This window comes from Megalobrama amblycephala, linkage group LG9 (genome assembly GCF_018812025.1).
Source record: "Megalobrama amblycephala isolate DHTTF-2021 linkage group LG9, ASM1881202v1, whole genome shotgun sequence".
Taxonomy (NCBI): domain Eukaryota; kingdom Metazoa; phylum Chordata; class Actinopteri; order Cypriniformes; family Xenocyprididae; genus Megalobrama; species Megalobrama amblycephala.
In genome coordinates this window covers 5,757,195-5,770,500 of record NC_063052.1, presented here as the reverse complement: position 1 = coordinate 5,770,500, position 13,306 = coordinate 5,757,195, and the positions used below count along the sequence as shown (strand labels likewise).

General features: G+C 37.0%; 1 protein-coding gene across 5 annotated transcripts in view; it reads right to left on the bottom strand.

The window, feature by feature from the left end:
* tpd52 (tumor protein D52) overlaps positions 1-13,306 on the bottom strand; it is a 31,212-nt gene that overhangs the window by 10,963 nt on the left and 6,943 nt on the right. For 4 of the 5 annotated variants that reach the window (XM_048201335.1, XM_048201336.1, XM_048201338.1 and 1 more), the window contains 3 exons: positions 1,322-1,443; positions 881-1,029; positions 510-611 (listed from right to left, as the gene is read on the bottom strand). In XM_048201335.1, coding sequence (XP_048057292.1) covers positions 510-611; positions 881-1,029; positions 1,322-1,443 — 373 coding nt within the window. Of the gene's footprint in view, positions 1-505; positions 612-880; positions 1,030-1,321; positions 1,444-13,306 lie in introns of those variants that run through there. The other variant, XM_048201339.1, reaches the window with a different exon arrangement.

The window sequence follows — 13,306 nt, the reverse complement described above, 5'->3', positions numbered from 1 at the left end:
GAAAAAAAAAGTACTGCGCATGTGTCGAACGCGTTCATCCACGTGCATCCGTGGTGTAGTATACTTTGAAAGACGCGCGGACAGGACTGCGCGCGTGACGCGTCCGGGCGCGGAAAGTGAAGTATACCCGGGGCTTAAGGATTTAATTTTTGTGGAATTTTAGAAAACTCCTACAACACATCCTCTCAGATATGTGGTCAAAACCTCCACCCAGCATTTAACAGGAGTTTTGTCTCATTCTCTGACCACGAAACCTCCCAAATTTGCTCTCAAAATGCACTTGTGACTCCTTCAAGTAGTTCACCTTCACTTATCTTCATAAAATAACTCCAAAGAGAGTGAAAACCGTTATCTGTTGCTGTGTGAACGTAACCAAAGTGGGTTAGAACAGACATTATTAGTAGGTATTAGTGAGTATTCATTCATTAGTTACTAGGTCAAATGGGAACAAGGGATAGTTAAATCAAAGGATGATAACTTGGACAAGTACTTCTAATTTCCCTTCTCACCTTACGTCCTCCAGCTTTCTGCTAATGGCTGAGCCCACGCTGGAGAATGCTGTCGTTGCCTTCTGACCCACTTGGGATAGGGTCTCTGAGGTCTTCTTATATCTGTTCAGCACAGATGGGGGGCAGATGTGTAGGGAAAAAATTTTACCAACAGCACAACATAACCATAAAACACAAGATCGTGTAATTCTAACAGCTGGAGTGAGCTAATAAAGTCAAGCATGTTCATAACTGTACTTCTATAATGTTATTCATTCAAATAGCAAGTGTGAATGCACAGCAGAAGCATCGACAGATGGTGCCGCTCCTCCGCAGCAGTACGAGAGGCAACGGGCGGCACACAGATGCCTGAGGCGAGTGAGGGCACGTACGCGGTGGAGGTGGTGACTTCCTGCCAGCCCTTGGTTAGGTTCTGTTTAAACTCGTTGAGTGGAGTGATGCCCAGCTTCCTCTTGATCTCCGCCACCTGCTTCTCCTTGGCCGCTAGCACCTGAGAAAGAGTCTGGATCTCATCTTCCACCTGTAGGAAAACATGATAGAAGAATTCATCATGGAAAATATGGTTTAATAAAAGTGTGGTAAGACTCAAAATTTTAAATCACTGATATAGTTTATCCATAAGAGATTGGTCCATCTACAAGATGTAACACAGCATGTGTCAAAACAGGGAAGAAAGTAGGTTTTGCAAAATGAGTTTAGCCTTGAGAATCAACCACACTTGGTCCTGAGAGAATCTAAGCCATTGAATGGCTGCAGAGATGTTGTAGAGACAGGTTGGAATCTGAAATATAACTGGACTGAAGGATGCCGACCTTAGCTAGTTCACTGCAGAGCTCTGCTTGCTCTTTCTCAGTTAAGGCCATGCAGGGTGAACAGGGTACTGCATCCACTGCATCTTCGCCTACTTCTGGGATGAAGTCTGGCCTCTGGGTCCCTACAAAAACAAAGACATGCACTATGAAATATTTTAAGGCGATGAAGACTACTAATAAAATTGTTGGCCTAAGAAAAGGCTGCATTTTTTAACCCCACAAAGTCACACTGTAAATAAAATTATGAGAAATGAAATTAAACTATAAAGATCTAAAGATACAATCATTTGGGAAAAAAAATATATATATATATAATTAAGAAAAAAAGTCACAAGAAAGTCACACTGAGATAAAATTACAATTACAAAAAAGAGAAAAAAACACTAAGATATAGGCCTATTTCTAGTAATTACGTCACAATTACGAGAAAGTCGCACTGTGAAATTTAGTTAAAATAATGAGAAAGTCACATTACAAGAAATAAAACCACACTACGAGATTTAATGTTACAATTATGAGAAAAGTTGCAATTACAGGAAACAAAATTACATAGATATAAAGTTACAATTACGAGAAAAAAGTTGCAATTAAAAAAAGTCGCAATTACAATAATACTTTGAGAGTTACAATTACGAAAAAGGTTGCAATTACAGGTAATAAAATTACACTGATATATGAATTTACAATAAGAGAAAAGTTATATATACCATATTATAATAAAGTCACTGTGAGATATTTACAATTCAGAGAAAAAAGTTGCAATTAAGAAAAAAAGTCGCAATTAAACTAGTCATACTGTGAAATACATTTACAATTACAAGAAAAGTCGTAATTACAGGAAATAAAATTACACCGATATATGAATTTACAATTTAGAGAAAAAATTCACAAATATAATAAAGTCACTGATATATTAAGTCACAATTCCGAGAAAAAAGTTGAAATGAAAAAACTCGCAATTACAATAAGTCATACTGTGAGATAAAGTCGCAATTACAGGAAATAAAATTACACTGATATATAAAATTTACAATTATGAGAAAAGTCACAATTATAAAGTCATACTGTGAGATAAATTTACCATTACGAGAAAAATGTTGCAATTAAAAAAAAAGAAAGTCACATTATATTAATTAAAAAATGAAAAATGAATACAAAGTTACATTGTCAGTGGCAAATCACCTTTTTATTTTTGTATTCTGATGTAGAAATGGCCTTTCTTATAGTGACGCCTATTAGAAGTTCTGGAAACAAATTCCACAGATCCTTTGTGATATAAATTTTTAGCATCAATTAAAGGTGCCCTAGATTCAAAAATTGAATTTACCTCGGCATAGTTGAATATCAAGAGTTCAGTACATGGAAATGACATGCAGTGAGTCTCAAACTCCATTGTTTCCTCCTTCTTATATAAATCTCATTTGTTTAAAAGACCTCCGAAGAACAGGCGAATCTCAACATAACACCGACTGTTACGTAACAGTCGGGATCATTAATATGTACGCCCCCAATATTTGCATATGCCAGCCCATGTTCCCAACATTATGAAAGGCATTAGACAAGGGCAGAACGTCTGGATCTGTGCAGAGCTGAATCAACAGACTAGGTAAGCAAGCAAGGACAATAGCAAAAAATGGCAGATGGAGCAATAATAACTGACATGATCCATGATAACATGATATTTTTAGTGATATTTGTAAATTGTCTTTCTAAATGTTTCGTTACCATTCTGCTAATGTACTGTTAAATGTGGTTAAAGTTACCATCGTTTCTTACTGTATTCACGGAGACACTATTTTCATTTTTAAACACTTGCAGTCTGTATAATGCATAAACACAACTTCATTCTTTATAAATCTCTCCAACAGTGTAGCATTAGCCGTTAGCCACGGAGCACTATCAAACTCATTCAGAATCAATGTAAACATCAAAATAAACACTGTACTTACGCGATTAGACATGCAGCATGACGAACACTTTGTAAAGATCCATTTTGAGGGTTATATTAGCTGTTTGAACTTTTTTTATGTTGTTTAAGGCAAGCGTGAGCTCTTGGGGCGTAGAGCACCAGATTTAAAGGGCCACACACCCTGAATTGGCTCATTACTAATTATGCCCCAAAATAGGCAGTTAAAAAAATTAATTAAAAAAAATCTATGGGGTATTTTGAGCTGTAACTTCATAGACACATTCAGGGGACACCTTAGACTTATATTACATCTTTTAAAAAAAAGTTCTAGGGCACCTTTAAGTTTTAGTTCACATCAAGTTGAACTGAGTCCAAGTCCTGTTAGCTCAGTGGTGAGTGGTAAGAAAGATTCAGGTTCTGATTTAGAGACTGAATCAGACATCAGACCAGGAGGGGAAAGAAAAACATAAAGGAAGATGAGGAGGGCAGAGAAAAGTCATGTGCCAAAGAACTTGAAAACTTTATAAAGGTGCTTGTCACATGATGGACACCCACCCAAGGGCTCACGCATCATGTCTGGAAGATGTGCTTTGATGCCTCCACTGACAGACCATGCCATGGAAATACAAAATAAATAATAAAACTCCTGGATGACACCATTCAGTGGGCTGATAACTAGTAAGAAAGGCCAAAAATTCAGCAGTGTCAATCAAACTGATGAGAATATGACAGCCCTGAATGAATAGATCTGCACTGCACTGTATAGTACACTGTAATGTTATCAGCTGATGTCCTTGTTCTCATTTAGTCAAATCAGTGTTTTTGTGCTTCCCACGATTATTGGATTAACAGAATAACCTGATAAGACCATTCACTTTGTTAAACACTGATCCGAGAGCTTTGACAGAATCAGCCTTTTCTGTGTTAGTTAACAAAATAAATAAATAAATAATTATAATAATAATAATTATAAAAGCTCAATGGATGGACATTCAATAAAGGTCAAATCTGAGATTCAGGTCTCAGCTTGAAGCTGGGAGGTTCAAAACTTGTTTTGAGGAAGAAACTCGCTGCATTTAAAGTTGCATCACATGAGGAAGGTGTGCAACTCATTTGTAAGCAGCTTGTTTGGTATTTCTGGAAAAACTGGTAGGCTGGCCTCCCACTTTAACTTACTACAAAGGTAATTAGCAACAAAAGTGAGGAGCTTGAGAAAAGTGAGAAAAAAAAAGTGAACTGGTTACTTTCTTACTAATATGAACAGAGTTTTGGCTATGTGGGAAGGTGAATGTTCCAAAATTAGTAGCAGTAATTAGCAGTTTGAATAAATTAAAGTGTTTCCCACCTTCTATGTTCACTTTCACAATGTCTATTTGATACACCATTATCTCTCAAAACACATTTATTTTTAAACTACATCTGCTGAATGTTATAGTACGCTCCAAGTTACACACTAGCGCACTGACACCGGAGTCACATTCATTCATCATGAGAAAGGAATATTGACAGTGTCATCCAAGTTCAACGGTCAGTTTGAATGAATGGTTTACAGGAGGACTCACATGACATCACTTGCATGGTAATTCTGACTATAACCAAAGCCTGAACTTCATACTGAACTTGAGCAGGGATGAAATCAAGGTTCATCTATAGGGAGTTGTTTTGCAGTATAATAAACAGGTTCAATGCAAACAACATCTGTGTCTGTGGCTCATTCTTTGCAAAACCGAAAAGCAATATCCTACCTATCATACATACACTCTCACGCACACTTTTTCAAGACCATATAATTTATTTTAACAAATTAAACGTTTTCTTTTATCGTTTCAGAATCTGTTTTTTAATGTTAGAAATAACTTTTGTAAATTCACGTGACATATTGGCTTAAAATTTGAGGTGGTCGGAAAACAAATAAATAAATAAAAATCAACGTGGACGTTAAAAAGAAAGTAATTCAATTCTTTCCAACCCATAAGACGAGCTGTGATGAAAACACTTCAGATTTGTTCAGACATCCCTGATTTCATCACCAGCTTTACTGTCACAATTCCTGTTGATACATTTGTGATTCAACATCAACATCTGTCCTCTAGTTGAATTGATTTCTCCACACGTAGATTTCCAGATACACAATAACAAGATTACGAATGGCCGCCATCTCACGAATCACCACATAAAGAGAAATATTTCCAATCCTGTTGTGTCATGATGGTTCACAGGCTTGATCATTGACCTCTCTGTATAATGAGATCGAGGGCCCTGTGTAAACACACTTGTAATTTGTTAACCAAGCTCACTGCTCTTCCATTTAGTGATTAACATCTTAACTGCATTATAGTAACGCTGCTGGCCACGGAAAAATTTATAGATACAGTTTTACTGGACGGAATGATTAAGTGTTTGTCACTGAGTATGTGCCAGTTCAGACCTGTTGTCCTGTTAATTCAATCAATGTTTGTTAAAGGGCCCTGCACTGCGGTTCTGTTTCTTTAAAAGGGCCATATCATGTGGTAGGAAATTTTAATTTTTTAATAAAAGTGTTTGATGTAATATGAAAACATACAGGGATGCACAGTATAACAGTAACATCAGTTATCAGGCCATACTAGAGTTTTTTTTATTATTAATCCATATAGGAAGATTATTGTATATTTAATTGTGCATGCTATTTTCATTTTAGATTTTTACATTTAGATTACCTTTACCATCACTGAACAATCACTTAAAGTTAATCGTTAAAAACTAAATCTTTAAAGTTCCCCATTATGAATTTTTGAAAATGACCTTTTATGTCGTGTGTAACATAGCTCTAAGTGAATGAAAACATCCTGCAAAGTTTTAAATCTGAAAGTGCACCGTATATAAAGTTATTGTCTCTCAAAAGTAAGAGTCGACTCTGAGTCAATTAAATGAGTCGTTTGTAAAAGGAATCCCTTAGGAACGGACGAAACATTAGCATATTACCCGCCCACTTATTGCGCACACAGATGCCAGGGAAAATTCATTTTTTCAACAATACCACAGCAGTACAATCTTTTGTTGTGTTCCCGTCATTTTACTGACGACTGCTTCTCAAACCTCGGGGAGTTTAACGCAGGATTTACAAAACGCTTCGTCTTAAAATATGGATCAATGAACGGTTTATTTGGACCAGCTTGCTCCTCTGAATCTCAACCTGTAAGTATGATTAATAATTGATGTTTATATTTTCTAGCGATCGTTCAAAATTCGTAGTTTTGTATATTACGTTGTGTAATGTACACCCTAGTCTGTCTCCTGCTAACCGGCTAAGTCACGTTTCTGTAGTTCTGCTATTCAGATGTGGGTCCAATATTGTCTAATCATGTGTCGATTAAAGGGTTAGTTCACCCAAAAATGAAAATTCTGTCATTTATTACTTAACGTTACCCTCATGCCGTTCCACACCCGTAAGACCTTCGTTAATCTTCCAAACACATATTTTAGTTGAAATCCAATGGCTCCATGAGGCCTCCATAGGGAGCAATGACACTTCCTCTCTCAAGATCCATAAAGGTACTAAAAACATATTTAAGTTGGTTCATGTGAGTACAGAGGTTCAATATTAATATTATAAAGCGACGAGAATATTTTTGGAGCGCCAAAAAAACCTAAATAACGACTTATTTAGTGATGGCCGATTTCAAAACACTGCTTCAGGAAGATTCGGAGCACAGATGAATCAGTGTGTCGAATCTGCTGTTCGGAGCGCCAAAGTCACGTGATTTCAGCCGTTGGCAGTTTGACACGCGATCTGAATCATGATTCGATACACTGATTAATTTGTGCTCTGAATCTTCATGAAGCAGTGTTTTGAAATCGGCCATCACTAAATAAGTTATTTAGTTTTTTTGGCACTCCAAAAATATTCTCGTCGCTTTATAATATTAATATTGAACCACTGTACTCACATGAACTGATTTAAATATGTTTTTAGTACCTTTATGGATCTTGAGAGAGGAAGTGTCATTGCTCCCTATGGAGGCCTCACGAAGCTATCGATTTCCACTAAAAATGTCTTAATTTGTGTTCTGAAGATTAACGAAGGTCTTACGGGTGTGGAACGGCATGAGTGTAAGTAATAAATGAAAGAATTTTCATTTTTGGGTGAACTAACCCTTTAATGCAGCTTGTCTGTCTTATTACTTGGAGTAATGATCAAGGATGGAGCATGACTTTTGTTTACAAAGTCTAATGCATTATAAGGTATTCTCGTTTGTGCTCGGTTAATGTGAGAGTTTACAACATACAAAAACTTTTTTCCTCTGTGTTTTTATTATTACAGTAGTATGGAGCTCTATCTGTATTGTAGTAGGATGTTAAGATGTTAGTCCGCGCTAACTAGTTGAAGTATTCTCTCTGTAAACACTAAACGCCCATTGTAATATCAAACAATTATATAACCATTTTTCTTTGTTAATAGTTATGATGAAAAAGTCTATACACATCTGGCATAATGTTTATCTTATGTTAGGTTTTCAGCTTTTTAGTGTTGAAATTCATTTAGACAAAACAGAATATACATTTTAATATTGGCCATTTAAACAGACGCTAAGAAAAAGCGTGCCATTCTACTTCCTCCTTCTTCTTTTGTTTAATGCCGGTTTACATAACCTACTTAGTGCACATCGCCACCTATTTGGTGGTTGTGCAATACTTTTTTCAATCTTTTCTTTTAATAAGTAATCTTTATTCACTGAAAATAAGAATTATATTGTTTGTTTGATGCTAATTATTTAATAAGATATCACATATATATTATATATATAAACTGTAACTATAACAAATTTAATCACATTAAAATAACTATATTAATTAATTATATAACACGCATCTGAATAATAACAGGTTATGTTCAAAGAGTAAGTTGATATGGCTACTAACATACCCTGAAAGTTACCTCTGTTTTTGGAACCAAAAGTTGAGGTTATCCACTTACTTGCGCTTAAACATACCCAGGTATGTAACATAACCTGCTTTCTGGAATAGCCCTCTGAATTCAAACAGCTAAAGAGATATAAAATGGCATGGAAAACTAAAATATGACTAAAATGTGTTTTAGGCACGAACAAATTACTACAATTATATGTGGACCTCATAATAGAGAGGATGACTAGTAGAGATGGCACTTTCTGAGTCTGCACTAGCCTGGTGTTTGGGACGCCCACTTGAACAGCATCTGCTCCTGACGGCTGAGCCTCTCCAAAACATCAGCAACTGACAGGAAGAGGGCTCTCCCGTACTTTCAATAACATTCTTTGTCTCGATCTCCATCACACACTGCTTGTTACACTGACAAACACCAGTCCACACCTAAACACACACATCCACTCAGCACCTGAACAAACACAGTTACCTCTGAGCGATGGTACAGGTGAGCCAGGGGGAGTGAAATTCTCTTTGGGTGACAGGTAGAGGTAGCTGGTGTTCACTCCCTGCTCAAAGTTGAACGGAGACTTGTACTCCTCGACAGGTTCCTCCATGCTGCCTATGAACAGGAAGCTCCCTGGACACTAAGTGATTTCATGTGACAGTGTGTGTTAGGATCACTGTGCCGATTGTCCTATCTGCTTGCGAGTATAAGTGTGTTTTGCGGATCCTGCAGCGCTAGCAGGGCAGCAGCTGGCTCACATGATGTCCGACCCAAGACAACGACGGCAGCACGTTAATAAGTTACCTCTCTAGAGCGATCTAATTCCGTCACGAGCCGACACTCCCAGCTGTAATCTCAACGGTCCTTATAGGGATTGTTGACAATCCTGTAAAAGTGCCAGATTCTCAAGGTCTGAAAAAAGCAATCGCCATCATCTTTAGCTGTTCCTGTGCTCAGCCCCCTCCATCTATCTTATCATCCATGGGAAATGAAGATCCATTTGTCCCCTGGTCACATGACTCTGGGGCAAGCCCACGAAAGGAAGCTGTAATCTGTGGTGGCCCAGATTACAGCTCTAATCCATTATAAAGGGCCTCCGCACCGTTTCGGATATACACCAGCTGCACAAACCATTACAGACTGAAATGGATTCAGCCAAGCGCAAGACATATAGAAGTGCTGATCCCTAAAGGCCAACGCACACTCATGGGTCTTCGGCACCATTATACTGCAAACATATTCCTTCCATGCTGCATTATACTGTGGAATGCAGATTTTATAGGTCTAATCAAACCATACAAGATCATGATTAATTAAAAAAACATAACAGAAATAGCATGCATGTGTATAGTTCTTGTAAATATTGGCGTAAACCTTTTGCTGTAGTGTGTCAGTAGGAAATATCAGTTTACATTTCCAAACATTCCTTTTGCATTAATTGTAATAATCCAGTGAGATTTATGTATACACAATGAGTCTGACAACAGCTGGTATGCTCTACAGGGAGATTTGATCTCACCATCATCAAGTCCATCTGGGATTACATGAAGAAACAGAAAAAACTGAGACAGACTAAAAGAAACCTTGACACTTGAAGAAACCTGCCTCTAAAGCTACCTGAAAAACTATGTGCAAGTGTACCTAGGAAAAAAAGCTGTTTTAAACGCAAAGGGTTGTCACACCAAATATTGATTTGATTTAGTTAATAGAAGTTAACTGATAAATAAAATTTATGACATTATTTTTGAAAGCATCCTCACTTTACAGCATTTTTACACAAGTGCCTAAAACTTTTCACAGAACTGTAGCTTTAGAGGTAGGTTTCTTCAAGCATCTTGGAGACGTTGCCGTTGCCGCGGTTTTTTGGATTTAGTTTTTTTCTCTCTCCATGTAATCACAGACAGACTCGATGATGGTGAGATCAGATCTCCGTGTACTGGCTGCTGTTGTCAGACTCCATCTGCACACAAAAATCTCACTGGATTATTACAATTAATGGCAAAAGGAATGTTTGGAAATGTAAACTGATATTTCCTACTGACACACTACTGCAAAAGATATAAATAACTGGCTTATAACCATTTTTTTTGGGTGAAAATATTAATGTGCTAACCAACTAATGTACTAACTTTTGCACAGTACTGTATGTTTATATATATAAATATATATAAATTACTGCTTATTAAATATAACAGCCTTTTTAATATTGTTTTAAAATAATCAAATAGCGGGCAGATTAATTATCAGAGCCACAAAATTATTGATGGCCATCTAAGCAACCATCTGGCAAAATCTGCAAACCAGTTAATCGAAAACAGAAACAAAACCCATTCACACTTTATTTTAATAAAGTTGTCATGAACCAGAAAATGCGACCAACTTTTCGTACTCATTTCTTTCTTAAAGACCTCCTGTGGTGAAAATCAAGTTTTTAATGTTGTTTTTATGTCTATGTGGTGTTTTTAATATGCGTTAAGGCAAACCATGTGCAAATTCATAAGTCAACACCAGTTGATATACAAGTCAACTGGTGATATGAAAAATCGTGTAGATGGCGGTTGTATGATGAACTATTTGCCTTTCTCCACTGATGTTCTGAGTTGTTCAAAGCGTTTTTAAGGATACAGATTGTTAGAAGGCAGCTGACTGACTCTGACATGGCGAACGGTAACATGGTTTGTGTAACATTAGCAACACATTATTAGCTGTTTGATAACAGTCAAGGAAAAGAATAATCATATTAATTACAGTTATGTGTTATAAAATTATAGTCCAATGTTGTAAAAAACGTTATCAGTGTGCAGCGTTTACTGAAGTAAGTTGACCGAGTGGATCTCTGAGCTGGCTTGAGCAAGTTGAGGCAGGGCTAATTTGCATATTCATTGATCTGCATATATAAAATGAGGCAAGGGTGTAGAGTTACATTCAAGGAATGAAGACATTTTTTTTTTTTTTTTTTCACAGGATTTATTTATTTATTTTTTTAAATATGTCATTTTGGTGATCAAAGAGAAGTTTTAAGGGATAAAATTATTGACTACAGGGGGACTTTAAGTATATCCAAGTGAAATGCTTCTCGAACAAGAAAAAAATGTAGGAAGGAACTTGATTTTGTCCATTGGGAATTGATAGGATCATTTGATCGTTGTCGTTTGCTAACTGCTGCGATCTCATGTGAGCGACAGATTGTTAGAGAGGACAGATTATTGTCCCACCCTTGTACTGGTGCACACATCATCAGAGATGTCATTGCGAGAGGGAAGGGAAAATAATGTTTTTCATTACAGATGACAAGAATTAAAAAAAGATATTATATATCCACATAAAAATAAATTTAAAATAATCACTGCAAAATTCCATAAAAAAAAAAAATTGTCGATTTTAATTTTATGGTGACTAAAAATAAATCAAAATAAATAAAATAAATGTTTACTTTAAAGCTGCAGTCCACAACTTTTTTTGGTTAAAAATTATCTAAAATCAACTTTTGAACAAGTACATTACCAGCCAGTGTTCAAAACTATCTAATTATCTTGTCGCGATTCACGACGGTTAGCTTGTAATAATGTTTTATAATAAGAGCGAACTGGCGGATTTCCGCGGGAAATTCAAGCATGCAGCAGTTCCTCTGTGCGTCATTACGTCACGTCCGTAAACAGAAAGGAGTCCCGTCGAGAGGCTCAGTTAAATCATGTGAGGAAGCTGCTGGTAGCGGCACGTTTATAGCCTTTTCTCACAGCAGCTGAAATAATTAAACTTATCATTTTGATGGCGGATTGTAATCCGGAAAGGTCCAAATGACAATCATCAGTGACAGCTGGAGATTCACCCGTAGTCAAAAAGCAAAAGACTTCGGACTGTGGAGTGGGTACAGAAATTGAAATCTACAGGTAACGCTAATACACACTAAATACACAGTCACGCAGTGCTGATGTTGTTAACATTAACAATTTGAGAACAATATAACAGTAATAATAATTTGCACGGTTTGGTGTGATCAGAGCTAAGCGATCGTTAGATTTAATCATCATTGGCAGCGTGATTTATTGTAGGCCTTTTTTCCTCAGTTGGTCAAAACAAAAGTGGCAGACATGTTACTTACTTGTTCAGATGATATTTTCCAGTGAAAATTCTTATATTGGTCATACTTTCAAGACGTAGAGTCTGATTCTGAAGTTCAGTATCCACACCGGTGCGGTGACTGACAGCAAACATTAGATTCATCCGCGCTGACGGGCTGTGCTGAGGCATAACGCACGTACAGATAACTGTTCCGCATATGACTGCAATCGCATGTTTCAAACAGAGATGGCGACAAAGAGGAAAAACTGCGGACAGCAGCTTTAAATATTTTACTATAATAATAATAAATAATATTGATGTAAAAATGTTTATTGTTGTCGTAAATATTGTAATAAGTAAATATTTATTGCCAGCACATGCCTACATGTGTAAACACTACTACATGGCTCTGTTTGTTTAAACAGCTTGATATAGCAACACAGGCTCAACCAATAACGCAACTCTTAAGTTTAAATCAGAGATGCTATTAAATCAACACTGACAAAATCACAAGACATTATAGTCAAATAAACAGCATGCTAAAATCATCGCAATAATCATAATATTGCCAACAGAATCATTGGAATTCCATTTGCTGCCACCAGTGGTGCGGAAACACCTGACACAAGCACAACACCCTTCGTTTCCAGTCCAGTTTTCATTTCCTCTGGTTTTAAAATACAAACATGCTATGTATGACACACCCTCTATTCAGCTCTGCCCCTGAGGAGCTGGAATTACACATCACTACCAGTCATGCCAGACTACAGTAGCTGTCTTACGTGGGATGGGTCGGCTAGAGATCAGCAAGAACAGTCAGACAGAGACACAAAGAATCAGGTTATAATGAGAGTCACAGAGACTCTATTCAGTTGTTTTCATATGGGCGTACAAGAGCCAAGCAGTGACAAACACACGTGCGCTTATATGTGTTTGCGTGTCAATTAACACCCAAACACATTCACCTCTCACGTCTAGGACGACAGAACCTTGACGCCTCCGCACTACCGTGTGCAGGTTAGTACCCGGATATTTGCCTTTCACCAAAGTCCTTGTTGGCTTCCATCCAGACTAAATTGCACAACAAAAGCCTGCAGATGTTCAAATAGAGACTTGAATGCAA